This window comes from Macrobrachium rosenbergii, chromosome 6 (assembly GCF_040412425.1).
Source record: "Macrobrachium rosenbergii isolate ZJJX-2024 chromosome 6, ASM4041242v1, whole genome shotgun sequence".
In the NCBI taxonomy this organism is placed as follows: domain Eukaryota; kingdom Metazoa; phylum Arthropoda; class Malacostraca; order Decapoda; family Palaemonidae; genus Macrobrachium; species Macrobrachium rosenbergii.
This window is the reverse complement of record NC_089746.1, coordinates 37,563,889-37,584,264: the sequence shown is the minus strand read 5'-3', so window position 1 is coordinate 37,584,264 and position 20,376 is coordinate 37,563,889. Positions and strand designations below refer to the sequence as shown.

Sequence of the window (20,376 nt, the reverse complement as noted above, 5' to 3'; positions counted from 1 at the left end):
TTGGGACCCACGGAGTGCTACCAAAATTAGGGATGCATCCCATGCACACTTTTCCAGACTGAGGCTGCTGTTATTCGTGTTCCAGTACTTGACGGACTATTTCCTGTTGTTCCAGTCACCGTGACAAATAGCACCCTCAATGTAAGTGCTGTGTGAAATCATCATCGTCGTTTCAACAGCAGTCCATGTCATGAAGGTAGCAGAGTTCTATTCTTGAGACATGTTGAACTCTGAAACTGAATGAGAGCATCTCGTGTGGGACAGAGTCCTAGGGGCTGGATATAAAGCATCAGAAACTTGCCATGCCTGTCATAGACTTGGAGCCTTGAAAGCCAAGGTTGCAAGCAATTCCATCTTACGAGGAAAACTCAGGCATCCTTATATATCTCTGGCGCTGAGGTGTGACAAGACGACAGATTTTCCACTATATAATATTTGAACTTTACTGGACCAATTATTTACCAGTGATCGATGACGAAAAATTATTAATCGAAAAATATGAAGGCTTCTAGATGGAACGCAACAAGGAAAAAATGGTTCCAAGTCTTATGAGAAAATGAAAGATTTTTGAAATTCTGCTCTAATTTATTATAAAAATTTAGTTATGCTGACCATCTCTCTCTCTCTCTCTCTCTCTCTCTCTCTCTCTCTCTCTCTCTCTCTCTCTCTCTCTCTCTCTCTCTCTCTCTCTCTCTCTCTCTCTCTCTCTCTCACACACACACACAAATATACGAGGTTTTCGAGCTTTCTTATTACATTACTGCTACATTTCCGGCAGGATGTAAATCCATTTTCTCGATTGCATTCCCCCTGGCAAAACATAGCCAGTCTTTTCAAAAGTTTCTTCCATCATTTTTCAACACCAGATCGCCGGAATAAAATATACCACTCAGCCCTCTACCTTCTTCTTCTCAGTCATATTTTCCTTTTTCTTCTTCGGGAACTAATCTTCTCTCTCGAGTGAACCACGTATATCTTATCATGTTAAAGGAAAGATATTATGACATGAATGAATATCTCATGTTATTCCTTTCACAATATCACACGTATGGTTTTTAGGTCACGAGGCAATTATGACATTAAAGTATAACATTCAAGTTCTTGAATAGAGATGTGCTTATCAGATGAAAGTTTGACTTACCGCTGCTTGAGTTGTTTTATCTTTTGATCGCTGTTTTGCTTAGGATTATCTCATCTCCCTTTCTGATGTGAAACTTACCTTTGAGGCCAATTCACTCCTCGATAGGTGGCGTATCTTTGACACTCATTCGGCTTCGAAATATATGCAAACCAGAGTTCTATATTATCGTAGTGCAGCAGTGAGTCAGAATGCTCGGTGACGAGGAGGAAATGAGTTTTGCAATAGAAGAGAGGAATTGAGCAGATACAAACATCTGGTGAAATCCACGAGAAAGGAAGAATTGATGAACCAATAGTTCACTGCCTGATGAACATGTTGCGCACGAATTGATCAAACAGATAAAGACCAGTAATCTTAAACGTTTTCCTAACAACCGTGTCGTTTCCGAGAACTCAACGAAGAAGTTTTGCCATCAGAAGCGGTGAAAAACATCTGTCATCGTTATTGTTTACGCAGGCACCTCCATGAAACTTGGTTGGACAAAAGGCTGACGATGAGTGGAGATTTGTGGAAATGAAACCGCGAGAGAGAGTTATGTGAATAATAGGATTTCGGAGGACTTCTCTCTTGTGCGGCGAAAATATGTCTATATCTGTATTTGTATCTATATCTCTATCTATCTGTCTATCTATATATATATATATATATATATATATATATATATATATATATATATATATATATATGTGTGTGTGTGTGTGTGTGTGTGTGTGTATGCCTAGATATACTGTATATATACTTTTGAGGATGCAAGGAGGACAAATTATAACTTTAGGAATGGAAGGATACCAAAAGCGGTTGGGATTGCTGTCACCGTATAACTTTTCCCCTAAGAGGGGCAAGTGGAAAAAATATTATCATTTTGGTTTTGAGCAAATATTTTGGCCATGAGGATACTAGCCCATGCCCAACCCAGTGGATATTCAAGAAGCTTATGCCTTTTCTGGTTGGTTACAAATTCACACCCAACAGCGTGTTACTGTTGTCGACAATACACACACACACACACACACATATATATATATATATATATATATATATATATATATATATATATATATATATATATATATATATATGTGTGTGTGTGTGTGTGTGTGTGTGTGTGTGTATCTCAAACACAACAGGGAAGAAATATAAAATCACGTGTAAGAATGATTATAAGCATATATATATATATATATATATATATATATATATATATATATATATATATATATATATATATATATATATATATATATATATATATATATATATATATATGCTTCTTATAATCATTCTCACACGTGATTTTATATTTCTTTCCTGTGGTGTTTGATATATACATTGTCGACAACAGATTAACATTAAGTTTATTTCGGTGTAATCTAGTACACCCATCTTGTTTTAAAGAATATATCACTTAATAGAACATTAGCCTAATGAACTCACACCTTTAGTATCTATTTTTTGGGTTGGTTTCAAGTCTGAGCACGCGTCGGTGCTCTATGTCTAGTCATGAGTTCTCATAATTATATTCGTCTTACAAAATGGTATTTAATATTGTTTCTTATTGTTTCATGATATGGACATTTTGTTTTGGGAGATCGCTAGGCAAGATAACGATTGCTTGGCTTTTAGTTAAGAATGTATACACATAGATAATAATAATAATAATAATAATAATAATAATAATAATAATAATAATAATAATAATAATAATAATAATAATAATAATAATAGCAAGCTGGGGTGTGGCTTAACGGCAGAAGTTTTAAGATCCCCCGACAAAAGAATGAATAATAATAATAATAATAATAATAATAATAATAATAATAATAATAATAATAATAATAATAATAATAATAATAATTCTGTCGTAGCATTTCTATGTTTTAGTGACACTTTGCGAGTAACTACATTTGTAATTTAATGACTAGGATGAAGCCTGACATTTTCTATCAATTGTTACCGCATAGGTTGTTCTTTATAATGACGTCGAAGTGATGGGACAAGAAAGCCTGTCCCTTGGCAGATGTACTCGATAAGAATGGCTGAGAGGACTGCTACAAAAGCGGGTGAGAAAAGGATGGGACAGACTCTTTAATGCACGTACATACTCAAGAGTACATATAGAACTGTACACACTTGTTGGCATTTTACATATAATGAAGTTTGATTGCTATATCAGGTGGCAAAAATATGTGTGATTAATGACGTGCCGGCTGAGACCCTTATCATGTACATGTATCTGATTTGCATCGTCAGATTTGCATCGTCCATAATTCTGGGAAAATATGTCTGGGAAACTGGAGGATTCAAGAAGTAATTATGTGACAGAGAAGGAAAGGTCGTTACGCACAGAGAGAGAGAGAGAGAGAGAGAGAGAGAGAGAGAGAGAGAGAGAGAGAGAGAGAGAGAGAGAGAGTCCAGCCTTAAATTAAACAGAGCTTTTGCACAGGCAAAAAATCAGAAACTATTTTTGAATGCGCGAGGCCAAGAATAAAGGCTTAATTTATGATGCACCGATTCACGCCAAGTGCACCTGCTATTTTCTTCTCGAACTGGCTATTTTCACCCACACTCACTTCCTCGACATGCCCCGGTTGCCCGGTGCTAGTAAATTGTGACAAGGGACGAATAATCAAACGCGACGGTGTGCCCTGCTCCCGCTGGATTAGCGCCAGCCAAGTTTGCTATTCCTGTCTTCGTCTTACTACACCTTCAACTGTTACTACTTCTTTCACTCGCATCACTCATTCAGCTCAGTTCAAGAAGTCCGATCTGTTTGCGGCGTCTTTTCGTGAAAACCCACAAGTTATTTTCAGCGTTTGTGCTTGAAAACTCTTGATGCTGTAATAAGTTAAGCCCCTTTTTTTTGCAGACAAAGGATTTGGAGCGACATTATGCAGCCGAAATAAAAATTATTTATAACTTGCTAATTATATATTTTAAATTACTTGATACCAGAACGTTCACGAATTACTAGTAATGTATATTTTTATATAAATAGAAATGTTTTAAGTTTCTTGTAACTTCCAGCCTTGTTGTGGCCAGTGTATCATGAAATATTGATAATTTTATTATAATCTGAACAAAAAAAAAATAATAATAATGAAACAAAGAAAGAACTTTACAGAAGGCCCCACACACCCTTTACCTTACCACACTCAAGGGGCGCCCAAAGGCAGGGGCCAGTGCCAGCATAAAGCTGGCTTCAGCTAAAACCAGCCAAACAACCAGTGCATTCGCTTGATACAGGGTCAAGGAAACCAGACGAAATGCGATGAAGTTGAATCTCTTTTCCTTTTCGTGGTTTCTGACAAATTTTCGTTTAGGGAAAAAAGGGAGGTGGGGTCGATTATGACTCAGAGAAGCTGCCACTAAGAAAAAATGACTGAAACAAATAATTAACGCTGGTTTGTGCCTACCGGTTTTATAAAATAAAGTAAAAGAGAGAACATTGCCAGAGGTATCTGGCTTGGCTTACATTTTGGTTGCCTCGATGTACACTAGGTCTGGCTCCACGCCCATGGCCTTGCTCTACGCTTACGATTTGTTGACAAATCTGTTGATTCTTTTTCCTCACGGACGTGAAAGAAAATTCAAGGAAAAATGGAAGATGGGAAAGAGAGTAGTAAAGAATTCGAAGAAAATGAGATTCCTTTCTTGGAAGAAGAACGCTCACTCTACAGTATATGTATCTGGGAAAACCAAAGCAGAAGGAGAATTCCAAAGTCCGGCGATTGAGGTTAGGAAACACTTACTGAAGGTATTGATTCAGGAAATGCTGTCTGATACAGTGACTGTAAGGCTGGTATCCTAACAGGTGTTACGAAAGGAGGAAAGACTTTTTCAGTGTTAGCAATGGGACTTATTTTCAACTGTTGCGTCTCGCAGTTTCCTGAAAAATTCTGTTTGTTTACTTTTTTGTTGGGATGAGAATTTATGTCTCGCCCGATACCTCCAGTGACTTTTGATAGCCCTGAAAACCCAGACTTTGTTGATATACACTTTGAGAGATATCGACATTTCGAAATTTCAACCCACGTTTCATGACAAACATTGTGATGTTTATTGTTTGAAGTATCAGATTTTTGGCCTTGTTTTTATTAGAGGCCTCGAGTATCTTCATAAAAGGAATCATTATTTTCACCAGCTAGCGACGTAGGTATTAGAACTTGTAGTTACGTAATGTTGACATTTTTAGGGTCTTCCATCTCGAATCTCGTGACGTTGGGAAACTTTCATCCTGCAGTGTCTTGTGAGACCTTTTTAATAACCTTTGACGTCATGACTGTTGATCAAGTAATCTTTTATACCCTGTCTCGGACGATGCATCTGATTCGTGATGCGCAGTGGGATTCATACTTGACATTCATAAGCTTCCTATACTTACGGAGATGATGTAAATGCCGCATGCTTCGGATCTTTCGCTACCATTGTCCGAATATTATTTTCCTGTTTGGTTGTCAGCAGCATGCAAGGAGCTCTGCCTCCTAGACCATTGTTAGAAGATTTTCTTGCTGCTCTTCCATACACATTTTCAACAGGAAGCTTCTAACGCTCTCCTTGGTCTAGGCGAATCTTTAGTTAGTGCATGCTACTCGCTTTAGAAATCTTGATTATCTTTGCTCTGTCGCTCTGTCAAGGCGCCTAAATGTCGCCTTCCAGTAACAGGGTCTTTAATTGTCTTTAATGTTGCCAAAGGAATAATAAAGGCTCTGTTGTTTTAAGAGGCCATTTTCCTATATCTTATTATCATAGAATATTTGGGTATTGCTTTTAGCTGATTTCTTATTTCCTCGTCATTTTGATTATACTTTTTTTTTATTCCATTCTTTGGAAACTTGACCATCTAACTGGTTCTATAAGAGTGTCAGAACATCAATCTCACAATGGCATAGTTTTTTCCTTCGCGTAAATCAGCCGCTGTTTATGCTCTAGGCAGTCGGATGTTTGACCTCTCCAGAGAGTTGGCCAATTATCTGCTATTCATCTACCGCCTGCATCTGTTTAATCCATCCTCGGTGTTGATTTCAGGCTGCAAAATTACGGGTGATTTAAAGATGAATAAATAGCTGCATGACTCAGATTTTTTAAATGATCTTCTCGCCATGTTGGATAGCCAGATAAACAAGGTTTCATTAACTGGTTATCACGGTAACCTGGTGTGACGTCAGCAACGGTCACATCGATGCCAAGATGAATATGCACATCAGCACCCACACATACAGAAACGCGAAGTACAAGGTCGAATGACAGAAACGCTTCTAAAGTGAAGACTTGGCAAAGTACGAGACAGAAAGATGAATAGACTTTCTGTCCCAAGGACTGACAGGGAGGCAGAAAAAGAGGAAACATTCGATGGAGGTCCATATGCGAGCGTCGTCAACGCAAATGCCTGAACGGACAGGATATATCACCCATCCTTTTATTCCCAACGCTCCTCTGAAAGGTCACTTTGATTAGGGTGTCATTAAAGAGAGTGGTTCCTTTCTGGGGTGTCAGTTATGCTGAATCATAATTTCAGTTTGGACGATCAAGGATAAAGGACACCATCTGAAAAGTCCTCCATTTTGTCCTTTGTTAAAACGATGTTTTCGATGTGTGTTCAGTTTAGTACTTTTGCTTGTGTTTATGGTAACGAAATATATAATGAAAATAAGTATTTATATTATTTATTGTTACCTTTTCAAAGGGCATAAGACGAGGACACCCAGCTGAATGTCGGTTGCCTCGCCATCGAAAGTCAAAAGAAATGATGCAAGAAGGCCTAGGAGAGAGAGAGAGAGAGAGAGAGAGAGAGAGAGAGAGAGAGAGAGAGAGAGAGAGAGAGAGAATCTACTGGGTGGCCCCTACACACTTTTCGTCGCATAATTTGGAGAATGGTTTTTTGATGTTCTTTCATTTCGTTTTTCCTGATGTATCACGTAAAATTATGATATTATGATTCTTGGAAAGACCCCCAAGGCATCTCAAGGGATAACAAGCCAAATACGCAGTCTATTTGACAAAAAAAAAAAAAGCAATGAGGACGAGATTAGAATCAAGACATGCAATATCGGTCGTATCTAGGAAAGATATAGTGCCCTCATACAAAGCTGAAATTTAGTTATTCACAAAGCCAGTAATTTGTAACATTAGTTTATGGTTATTGTTATTATTATTCACAACATGAATCTCATTCATACAGAACTAACCCACAGGGGCCATTGACTTGAAATTCAAGCTTCCAAAGAATACAGTGTTCATTTGAAAGCAGTAACAGAAGGTGGTAAGAAATACAGATGGAAGATAAGATTTTAGAAAAAAATTCACTAATAAATAAATAAATATATGAAAATGTAAGTAAATTATTAAAGTGCAAAGTGAATGGTTTTAGCGTAGTAATGCGTTGCATCATCGCTTGAACTTTTGAAGTTCCAATTGCACAACATCCTCAGGGAGATTGTTCCAAAGTCCAACGGTGTGAGGAATAAAAGGACCTCTGGAACTGAGAAATTCGACATTGAGCCACACATACTGCATAATGGTGCTGCTATTCAGTAAATCTGGTTGTTCTCAGCAGGAAAAGAGGATCAGGGATCAGTTATGAATGTGAAAGATCTGTTAAAATACAACTTATGAAAAACTGACAAACAAGCGACCATCCGTCGATGTTCCGAGTCAGAATTGCTAAAGTTAGGAAAAGAAACTTACCACCGCGACCCCCTCCAGCTAAAAGAGATAAATCTCTGGCAGAAGCAGACATCCAAGTTTGTTTTGATTTTATCACTGTTATAAATACATGAGGCTTTACGAACAGTACCAACTTCTGTGCGGCATTTGCAGACACTTTCATTAGATGTTTCCCATAAGTAAGATGGGAATCAAAAGTTACACCGAGAATAGTTAAAGCTTGAGACTTATTCAGCAGAGTCCCATCCTCCTGAAGGGGAAGATGGGGTGGAAAATCTGTACGATATCAGCTAATCAATAGTGTTTCACTAATCTGGTTCATGTCACGACTGAGACTAAGGGCAGCTTCATTTCTCATAAGTGGAGACTTTACTACACCCACAGATGTTGCATCGTCGGCATACTGAACAATCTTGTTTTCCGGTCCAATGACCATATCACTTGTGTTCACTGAAAACAACAGCGGACCAAGAACACTACCCTGTGGAACTCCAGACACAATAGGTCTTGGTTCGCTGCTGCCTACCTGTAAGGAAATCTTGAAGTGATTCTAAAACATATCCTTTGTAGTGTTTCGAAGAGAAACAAAAGAAAAAAAGGAATTTTCTAAATAATCAGACTGCTTAATAGGCATTCTGATATTAGATAAACGCAATTAGATTTTTTGTTGCTTTATAAGTCTGAACACAAGAATTCACACGTAACGATCATTTTTGTTTCCATTTAGTTGAACTTGTCAAATTACTCTCGACCATATAAGTTCAACCAAATAAGCTATCAGTTTACACAATTCCAAAATGAAGCCTCGGTTTGTACTGCCGAAGCATTACAAAGGCCAGTCAATTGCAGCTACAATGGCGAAAATTCGTCCTTGTGTACGGTGTTAATTTCCACTTTCCTCCAGTCACAGAAGACTGAACAGTTTGTTTCAAAATCAGCAAAACAGGGAATGATCCTGCATAAATTGATTAAGAAATTATCACGTCAGTTTAAATGAAAACCCACAAACCATTTTGTTTCAAAGAAAAATGCGATAAAAAAGGTGTCCTATCTTTCAGCTTTGTATCTCCTGTGTACAGGTGTAAATGAATTCTATAAATCATTACTGCAGTATCCTATGCTACAGCCAAAGTACGTTCACCTTTTTTGGATATAAATGTTGTCAAGATGCCTACAGTGCTCTGTTGTGGAAACCTGGGGGACCATTTTGAATCTATTTTTCTCAGACTTCATAATCGTCCAACAAGACCAAGAAAAAACATTGTTTACGTTCATCAGCTATCGTGTTTATTATTGGAGGCTTATCTCCCGGGGCTCTTCGTTACGTCAGTTGCAGGTTATAATTGTGAAAACTTGCTCATCTATGTCACAACTTGCATGGAACAGATATTATATGACCAGTTTCTTTCAGAATATCTCCAACGCCTGTGTCAACTTCTTGCCCTCAGATACTTCCAAACTTTTCGGTTTCATTTTCTTAATCATAATGCACTTCAGAACCCTCATTTGACATTCAGTTCTTCCCTTAATAGAGAGCCAGTGAAACTCATTTAGGACGGGCGTGGCTCTATCATGCTGAGATTTATTCATTATTATTAGTTTGGCCGACTCATTAAACACGCCTTGCAACTTCGTCAGTGAATATTTGGCAGACCACCACAGGCAGTTACTGAAGTCTGTTCCTGTGATTACCGAATTTTCTGCATGGATTTTCAGTTATCTGCCCATATTTCAGGATTTCTCTGGGAAAGTGACTTTTACACTTTCTTGACCATGCGTTGCTGTACGATTTATTTTCGCTGTTTTTCTCTCAAGCTTATTTTAATCATTATTTTCGGTCCTATTGATATACTTCCTTTTTTATCTTCTAGTTTTTTTGTTCATGTCCCTTCAACTTTTTACATCCTTTTTTCCGTATTTACTGCGGACAAGAAATCTTCGGTATTATTTATAACAATAGAACTGTATTTCATTTGCACTTTTTACATTTTTCTTTCACGCTTGTTAATAATAGATAGTACATCGATAGTGCACGTGTTAAATAATGTAGTCCCCAGAACATTGCTTTATCCGGATTTTTCCACAAATTTCCAGTTTTCGATTTGCATTTTTGAGTTTTGCAAGCCAGGTAATTCATATAAACCATTTCAGTGCGGCACCAACAGCATCTGTCCATCTCAGGTTCTGAGTTGTAAGCTGCACTTGGTTCAAGGGGCAGTCATACTGCACATTCACCATTGTCTGTGTATTTTAGGGAGTCATCTATTGCATTGTACAATGATATTTCTGTAGATGACTTTTTCTCCACGACGAAAAATAAGCATTGCATATGAAAAAGTGAAACTCAGTACCATGTGTGTGTGTGTATATATATATATATATATATATATATATATATATATATATATATATATATATATATATATATATATATATATATATATATACAACTTTAGGTTAATAGTAATCAGACAGTATTTTTCGAGTCAAATATACCCCACTTTTCTTATTAATCCAATCAAAATTCGTCAAAATTTGTCAAAATGATTTGTGAGATGAAACAAACTGCCGCTAATACAATTGCCATGTGAATTTTAAATCTATACACAAGTAGGAGACATTCCATCTCTTTTCAAAATGGCGAAACTTTTCACACTCTTCACACATTGTAAAGGACACACTCATTCTAACTGTTTTCAAGTCTGTGGACAAAGGACATGTCATCTGAAATAAACCTGAGGCTGTTAATTAACGTTATTTTAGTCTTTAGACAGGAGATTTATCTACAAGAGTTTTTCATATGAGTATAACAGTAGATATGAATGATATACGCTATAATGATATGGAAAACATTAATGTTTCACATCTTTCGTTCATGCGCACTGAACGTCTTTCAAAATCGATATCCAATAAGGCTGAAGTTTGCAGTTGTTTACCTTCCCGTAGCCAATCAGAACACTGCTTATATCCTCTGTTTTAAGTTCCCATGCGGCGGAATTTATTGATGTATCGTCTGCTTATGGAGAAAGCCGAAATTTACCAACAACAGTGAGTTCAGTTGAGAATGAATGGAAACTGGATGGTTCTGTCGCAGAGCTTCAAACCTTAAGGTAGCACTTTGCCTTTAGGCCTCGAGGAGGCTGGAGGAACACCATGGCCTCCAAACCACAAATGGTCCTTTTGGGTTACGTCGATGAACAAATAACTTCACGACACCAGCAGGCGATCAACTATTGTGTCAGCAAAATAGGGGGAACTCCAGTAAGTAACAAAAACCAATTCGGTCACTGGGTCTTTGATAAATCCTCAGTAGCTTTTTCTTTCGTGATGACAGCTTCTCCAGTAAGTGCTTAGGTCAGCATAAATTACCATATCATAGACCTAGGTAACCCGAGCAGCCCTATCCAAGGCCAATTACCATAGGATGCTTTAAGCTTTTCTTTGGCAGTAAATAAAAAACAGGTTTAGGCTCATTAATGGGTAAATAGCTCAGGCTACGTACAGTTAACACCAGATTTCAGAGACTGGTGAAATATGATTCTGATGAATGTCATGTTTATTGTAGTCAGAAATGTTAAGTTTTTCTTATGATTCTGATTAATGTTATATTCATTTTTTGTCATTAATGTTAAGTACAATCACCCTCAAAATGTAGCAACAAAGGGGCAACTGGGGTTATTGGTTGGAGAAGAATGAAAAAAGTGAAATGCAGGGATAAGCCTAAGCAGCAACCTAACCTTCCTAACCTACTTCAGAGTATGTTGCTGAGTCCAAAACAAACTCCTCTACATTTGATCCTCCCCACCCCTCAACCAATAACATGGCCCAGTCATTTTCAGTGTAATTGATTAACTAAGCATTTTGAATGAAAATAATATCAAATATCAGAATCAAGGCTAAGACACAATATCAAACATCAGAATCAGTTCAGTGACACCCAAAAAAAACCATGTTTTAGATTTTAGAAATCATGGTGTTGTTAAAATGTACATAACTTGTTATATGACGGTGAATTCTTTGTTTCTTAGATTTGGTCTCTAAAGATTAAGAACACTTTTTTTCAAAAATAACTGCACAACAGATCTGGACACAAGCCTCTGGAAGCATTATACAGTAAGACCATCCCACATGCACACAGATGCTGTTAACAAAAAAGAATGAATAGTATTAGCCTACTTAGTAATTGAAAATAGTTACTTTAGAATACTAGATGGTGCACTGAACATATGAAGCTGTGCAGTGACCTCATGTGTTACATCAATCAGCATGGATGGGAAGACCCATTGTTATACAGTACATGAAAAAAGGAGTCATAATTAAAATAATCAACTAGTGTGATTTCACACTAAAGAAAAAGGATAGTTCTCATAATGAAGTCCGCAATATGTCAGATATATATATTACTCATTCTGAATATTTTTGCAGTCCAGTAAAATGTCTAAAATTAGATATAAATACTCATTAAATAATGTTTAATAGTTGTAAAAAAAAAACCTGGTGCATTGAAATAATAAAGACTATACACCATTGCTATGTAACGGATTGTCTCATCAAAACATGGAGCACAGACTATTTTTTCTAAATGAGTACCTTGGCATATGTGTGTTTTTAGCTGTCATTATTGATGGAAACTGGTTATTTTTATAGTTTCCTTACACAGCTAATAACAGTTATGGAGTACCAATGTGTGAAAAAGAATTTTGTTTAAGGAAACACAAAAGCTTGGTAATAGCATTATCATGTTACATTAAATTTGTTGAAATATCTTACACTGAAAGCGTTTTCATAATGGACCAGTATGTGTCATGAAAGAAATGATGTAAATGATATTTTGAAACTTGTAGTGTACTGCAGTACAAATGTGAAATATAATTCTGATTGTTTTTTATATGATTGTAACTAATTTAACTTAAGTTTCACTGCCTGCCCCTCCTCTATGAGCTGTTCTTGGCATGCCTGCATTGCTGGAGTAAAAGCAGAAGATGAGGCTGTTCCTCAGTATTCCAGGTGGCACATATGTTGCTATTTTCCATACCATTTAGCTAAGGCTAAGGGGTTCCTGTTCATGCTGCTGCTGTTGTTCCCACTAAGGAACTTCACTCAGTCAAGGCTTCTGTAGCTGCCATCCTGCCAGTGAGAGATACCCTTATGGTATCTGCCTGCCTTGTCTCTGTCTCTTGCTTTAGCTGAGGAGAGGGAGACCTGTGGATGGAGTAAGGTGAAAAAATGCAGGCATGTACCTTCATCCTCCTCTTCCTCCTCCTTTGTCTGCCCCTTCATCATCACACAAGAAGAAGAGGAGGAGGAGCTGTTCCTGGGAGCTCTCTCACAAGAAGCTCCACCAGTGAACACCTTCCCTCTATGAAGGTTTATGGCTGCATTTGACCACCTTTGGTTGGAACATGTGCTGAGAGGTAAAGGGACATAATCTTAACTCCCAGTGGAATGGTTCCCATTCCAGTTGTTCCTTTTTTACTTTACTCATGTATGTATTTGAAAGTATACTGATTATTTGATGCCCTGTGGGCGACTAATATAATGGCTGGTTAATCTAACAACCTCCCAAAAATCTTATAACTTTTATGTTAATAATTAAAGCATATATATTGGGTCCAAAAATAACCTTATATACTTCAGGGGTGAACCCTGACACTGTTGGGGTGACTTCAGACATCCACAGAAATTCATATCTGGCTTATGTCAGTCCCCATTTGTTCCAGATATTCCTAGGGCAATTTGAAGAGTTTTAGGTAAAAAAAAAAAGTTACAAAAGTAAACAAAAAATCTTTGACTTTTAGACTGGATCAGTGCACCGGAAATATCACAGAATTGGTCATGATGCAACAAATATCACAAGTATAATTATTGGTAATTTATAACAAAGCAAGGCAACACTTTTTATCTGCATATAAATTAATTTGATTATTTGTTAAAGATATGACTGGACATAAATTAATGTAAACTTGATATAAAGTAAAGAAAACATTTGGCTTTGTACCATAAATAAATAAGGTTACAGTATAATTATTCTGAACACATTTACTGTACTTAAATGAGAAAAAGTTTGGTGTTTTACACAATTTTTTTTCATATTACTGGCATTTACTTTGGCCAGGTTATAGCATAACATAAAAAAATAATTCTTTCCCATCAGTCAAGCTTGGGCTTCTCAACAAAAGTAACAATGTCAGCGACATCAGCTGTACAGCTTTTGTCTCCTGGCACATTGGAATTCATAAAAAAAAAAAAATTGTTCGTTGCCATGTTTTAAGAACAAAGCTTAGGTTGGTGTCACTTATTACTACGGTAATGCCATATATGTATCTCATCATCGAAAATGTGTACACAATCCATTCATGTAACTTGGGATGATGTTTATTGCTTATTTCTGTAATTCCTCTTGTTAATGTGGGTGTTTCTCTTTTTCTATTGCTCAGTTGCTCTCTGTATGTAATTAAAGGTTCTGTAGAAGACCCCTCTTGTGCCACTAGAGCCCCAAATAGCCTTACTGGTACTAGTAGTTGAACTGACTTTCATTACTGGTACTTTCTTTTGGATTACCTTACTGTGCAAGTATCTCCGCAGCATCTTGTAGCATTTCTCACTTTGTTTTTACTCTTTGTCCCTTTATTTTAACATTTCTCAGTTTTTACCGTGGGTCCTAATAAAGTGAGTGTCAAGACCAGTGCTGAGAAGAAGAAAAGGCCAATTACCTTGGATATGGTGCACGCAGTCATAGAAAACATGAGCAAGGTGTGCGTGTAATGGACTTGGCGAGGCAGTATGACCGGACTACTTCTATGATCTGTACGATTTTGAAGGAGGAGGAATCAATAAAGGCTATAACGCCAGCCAAGGATATAAGATTATTTCTAAGCTCCAGACCACTGTCCATGAAGAGATGGAGAAGTTGTTGTTGGTGTAGTTGAATGAGAAGCAGCTCGCAGGAGATACCTTGACCAAGAGCATCATCTGTGAGAAGGCACAGAGACATCTACGGGGATTTGGTGTGGAAGATGCTGGGAACATCGATGGATGAGGCTCACTGAGTTAGGAGGATTGCCCCAGCCCTTGCATTCCGGAAGAGCCTGTCGGTTCAACAGGTAATACGAGCAGGTATGTGGTCGCACCAGACCAAATTTACCTCATTATACCTTCGGGTCGTTGCCCACGAGTCCTTGGACACGTTTTACATTGGGTTTTTTGATGGCTGCCCAACAAGTGTAGCTCATCCAGCTCCCATGAGAGGACAGGTAACATCTCATCTAAGAAGTTTGGTAAGTGAGAGAGAATGTATGAGAGTGATTAGTCTCCTCCCTCTTCTCTTTCACCTGTCTCTCTCTTAGGCAGAGAGGCAGATAGCTAGCCATCATGTGCTGCACAGACTAGTTTTGCTGCTGACTACATACAGGGGCATCCTGTCCTTCATCTTTTTATTGATGGATGGAATGCATATCCTCCCTCCTCTAGACAAGGGAAGAGAGGGATAGACAGTGAAACAAACTGGTAGGTTTTATTAGCAAGTTTTATTATCTCTGTCACTTTTGGGTTCCTCCAAGCCTTCTTCAAAAGTGATAATGCAAACTCATTACTTTAAGCCCAGAAGTTTAGCAGTGCAACATCCCATATGTCCAACAAACTAGAGGATTCCTTCCTCAGTTCTTCCACATCAGTAAGGTATTCCCGGGCGGGTAGAACCAATCAGTCGGTTCAGAGATTTGGCCAGACTCCCCCCACTAATGGGCAAGTCTCCTATATAAAGAATGAAGGTTTGTATTTGTGTAGGAACAAATAGCAAATTTTTAAAGTAATTTGTATTTTTCCCCAACATAAAAACCTGAAGCTTTTTACATTTATGGCCCACCTCAGCCACCCCTTATTCTGGTACCTGAGCCGAAAGGCAAAGTGGAGTGCAGACTGATGAGTGGGCGAGCTTCCCCCGCTCCCATCGGTGGTTAACGACCTTGTCTGAAAGTTAAGTAGCCATTCCAGCTCACGTTCGCAAGCTAAATTCTAGGTAAAGAACATAAGGTAGGAAAAATACAAATTACTTTAAGAATTTGCTTTTTTTTTTTCAACATTTTTAATGGGAAAGAATATAAACTGTTTACTCATGAAAAAATAACTACTGTATAGGTGAGAATTAACTTTATTTACTCTGTAACTCTATTTTAGGACTGGTGTGTGAGTGGCAGTGAAATCCCAATATGTAAGCGATGTGGTCGAAAACAGTCATTAGTGATCCAGATTTATGCACCATTAGAAGGTGGATTATATCACAGAACACTCTATTTATTTGCATGTGTAACACAAGAGTGCTGGAACCGTCCACATAGGTGAGTACTTTAAAGAAAATTTTATATGATATACTGTGATGGTTATCTGTATAGATGGAGGCTCTTCTTTGCAGTATGTTTATACATAATGGTTAAATTAGCAATTTAAACATATGAAGGTGGAAAGTGTACCATGACCTCTTCCCTGTATTTTGTACAATAATTCTTTAATTTTGCATCATTAGTCTTTAATTTATAGGATTTTAGGTAATTTTCCTTATTTGCTGGCAATTAGATGCAGTACCAAACCCTGTTAAATGGCAACAGGCTCACTTAATATAATATAGCATGTATGCAAATTATCCTTTCCCAAAGGAAGAGGTTCAGCTACTTCAGAGTATAAATTGAACAACTTCTCTTGTTGGAATTCAAAGAAATGGCAAATTCTGCCATAAAAACATAATATCTGTACTCAGAATTTAATAGCAAGTACAGTAGTAGTCAGAAACTGGGCAGTGTACTTAAAGTTGTCACTTCAAAATAAATCGCAGAATAAATGGAACAATAAATGTAATACTAATGAATTACAACTCAAACAAGAAAAAGTTGTTGGTGTAAATTTGTATCAGAACTGGACATGGTAGATGACATGTTTACTTAAAATTTGTTATTCACCATTAGTCTTGTGCTTGATGGTACCTAATGTAATTTAAAAGTTATAGTTAAACATATTTTTTATGAATGTCATTATAATTGTAAATGGTATGGCTCATCATTTTTAGCTGTAATCAGAGTTTTAGAAAAGATTTTACTTCTTAAATGGAATATAAATGTAGTATTTTTATGCTAGTCCTTTAAGAGTTTATTCATTTTCTGGTTTGATTTTTTAGCTGACTGTTTTAAAATCTTATCAGTGTGATTGATGAGATCTTCAAGAAATTACTTTGGAGTTAATGTTAAACTTATGGAGTAAATCAAACTAGATCACTTATAGAAGTATTATCATGATGGCTTTAAATTACATCACTGCAAATTGCTTTCATCAAGTTCTCCATGATGTTTTTACTTGGGTACTGTGATTTTTACTTGAAATATCATAGTCTGTATAGGATTGAAACAGTTTATCCAGCTTATTTCTAGTATATATTTATCAAACTGAGGTAGATTCCAGTGTCTGCTTTCCTTCAGCTATGTGAAATCTTCAATTTGTTTTACTCAAAATCCATGATTAATATGTAGCCCAATTGTAGTCAGAATTTCTCAGGTACTTCAGCTTTAAGTCTAATATAACACACTTGATTAAATTCCTTGTGGTACAGTGCTTGTGGCATCTGGACCCTCTCATATGTCTGCCAAGTGGTTGAAAGGTAGTCATAATCACCCAGTCTGTTCCCCTACTGCAAGGTTACTATTCTTTTTCTTTTTTACCTCAGCCTTTCTGACAGTCTGTTTGGTGCCTTCACATTTATTCCTAGCCTGATTTACCTCAAACTGTTGTTTACATAGGTAATAGGGATGTATTCATATAAGTGATAGGGATGTCTTTGAGGTTAAAGATGTCTTTGAGATTAAAGAGGAGTTTTAACCCTCAGTGGAAGCTTATCAGGAGTTAGTTCAATACAGTCAACTGCAACTCTTCTGCCAGTGAGCTTTGTAGTCTTTGCCCTAGTCTCTCCTGCCTTTTCTTTGGCAGGAGGGCAATTGCTTGTGCTTCTGTTGATTGATGAATGAGGTGTCTGATATTGAACCAATGTATAATTTCTTTTTTGACGAGGTTTATTGCTTAATGTAAGGAGAGGTTACCGTGTGATTTGTGGACATAGAACAATCAACACTACACCCGGTAGACCTTACATAGACATCAGGGTGGTGGAGAGATCATTGAAGATTCCTGGTAGGTTTATCCCTAAAAGCTTGAACTCTTGGCTATATGGAAAATTTTTTATACAATGTAAATGCCTGGTCAGAAACTAAGGTATAGTAGAAAGATTGCCTCATTGGGCAAAAATTAGCAACATAGTATTGGTTTTGCAGTTCATTCTGTGGAAGGACAGTGTTTTTGGCAATTGAGGATTCAGGAAGGATGATATCTGCCTACGGAGTTGTCATTACATCTGTGAGGCCAAAAGTCACTGTGGAATTGGGGGAGCGCTCAAATGTCAACTTACTTGCTTGAGGATAAACAGGAATGACCATTCAACTGTTTTTCCTTTGAGGGCCCTGGGGCTTGAGTGATGGACGAGTTTTTTCAAATTTGGGCCAGTTCAGATGCATATGCCTTCCTCCTTTAACCACTCTAAGGAAAGTATTGAGTGAATGTTGAGTATAAGAATTGCTCAGTGACTCACATGGTAGCCTCAGAGGGAACGATTTTTGGACTTTCTAGCTCTTTCATATTCTTCCATTAGGGAAAAATAGACTGAAACTACTGGTTCCACTAACCTCCGCATCCCACACTTAACCACTTGGAGATGCTCAACCATCTCCTCCCAAAAGGGGGTTTTCAAAGGTATCTCCAATTTTATCTGTAAGTGAAGAAACAACCTTGGCCTTGTATCAGAAACAGCAGTTTATGTATTGTTCAGGGTGCCATTTTAGGGGAATTTTCAGCACATCCCCCTGTAGATATCAGAGTTTCTTTGTTTTCTTAGATATAATAATAGCTTTTTGCTGCATACTTTCGAGGTTATAGTTCCATGCTTTCCTCGGTATTGCATCATTTGCAGTCAGATCTGGCCAATGAACAGCACCTTAAGGTGTTGAGATCAGTTGAGATTGATTTACTATGAAACACTTTTTGTTAGCACTATCGGCAGTTAAAAGAATAAATATTTTGCAAGCACTCTCCTATGATGCTGTTGCAATGGGAATACTATTTTATCTTTTGTGTATTTGAGCTGATATTAAGGCTAAGTGTTTTAGAGAGCCATAAGAATTCCGAATTTAACCTCTGGCGCGGGGAAGAAGTGGAAACACTTCTCTGTTCTGTTAGGGCAATTAAAATTTATTTAGATAGGTTAAGCCTGCAAGGGGCAAAGTTAACCTTTCGTTTTGGGGTTTTAGAAAACGTAGAATGTCTTTGTCAAAGAACACAATGTTCTCTGTGACATTTGATCAGCCTGGCACTTGGAAAACTAGTTCCATACCTTTTACCTACGTTGAAGGTAAAATTCTTAATGTAAGAACGGTTGCTACTTCATTTAGTTTTATGACAGATTTGTTGTGTAAGGATGTGATTAATGGGGCGCATTAGAAGTGCAGTTCACTTTTGGTTGCTCATTCCTTCAGTACGCAGAATTTCGTATGAAAACAGTAAAGCCCGTAGTCTGCTACTATTAGCGGGTAGTCTTCTCCTGAACCGAAAAAAGATCAGTCTGTTAGGCTCTTTGTTTTAAATCGTGGTTTTGATATTTTAGGGAGCATGGAGGTACTGTACATATATTGTATAGGAGTGTATCTTTACATCACAAAGTATTCAATTTTAATTCACTAACATTTTTGGGGATTTTGAACCCAAGCACAGGGATCCCTTCTTGATGCTTCTGTTTCATTCTGGCTGAAGTGAAGCGGTTTTCCCCACAAGGCTGCTCTTCCCTGCACAGATATGAGAGCCTTGTTCCCTGAATGGAATCTTAACTTCTGGCAGCAGTAAGATCCAGAAAGGATTCCAAATTAGGTTTTGGGTTTCATGCAAGAAACCTTTACCTTGATTGGCTGAGCAGATTTTGTCTAGCTGCACTGCCCACCATCCTCTTCTCAATGTGGGAATCAGCTGTCTTTAACAGAAGGTAAGATTCATCCCAAATAATATAAATTTTCATAATAAAATTTATTATTTGGAAACTTAACTACTGTTACAGTAGACCCTACCCATCCTCCCCACTACTTAGTGGGCTGTCAGAGAAAATTCTGACAAGATCTAAATATTAGAAACACCTGATGGAGAACACATGTACTAGACAGTTATCCAGCTCAGCCATTTGATCCTCTGTTTGAATGCTGACTAACATCATCACAGAGATATAAGCTCTATTTAACATACAATTAGTTTTTCCATGGAAATAATAAGAATGGTCCTTTATTGTATGTGTTACTTCATTGGGTAATGAGTATACTTTGAAATTTTGTCATGAATAAGTATGCATTCATGTGCATCTCATAACATATAAGGAAATTTTTTTTGGAAATAAAAAATTCATGGATGTTTAGTATTTTATGTCTACTTACAGTCATTGTCAGTTTAAAACAGATTTTCAGTTTCTCACAAACAGTTTTCTCAAAGAGCTTTTCTCCCTA

General features: G+C 37.3%; 1 protein-coding gene across 1 annotated transcript in view; it reads left to right on the top strand.

The window, feature by feature from the left end:
- The first annotated feature begins 10,643 nt into the window (after positions 1-10,643).
- Positions 10,644-20,376, top strand: part of trus (programmed cell death 2 like trus) — a 47,360-nt gene continuing 37,627 nt past the window's right edge. The window contains exons 1-2 of the mRNA XM_067105506.1: positions 10,644-11,065; positions 15,980-16,140. Of these exons, the coding sequence (XP_066961607.1) occupies positions 10,958-11,065; positions 15,980-16,140 (269 nt within the window). The 5' untranslated portion in view covers positions 10,644-10,957. The remainder of the gene's footprint in view (positions 11,066-15,979; positions 16,141-20,376) is intronic.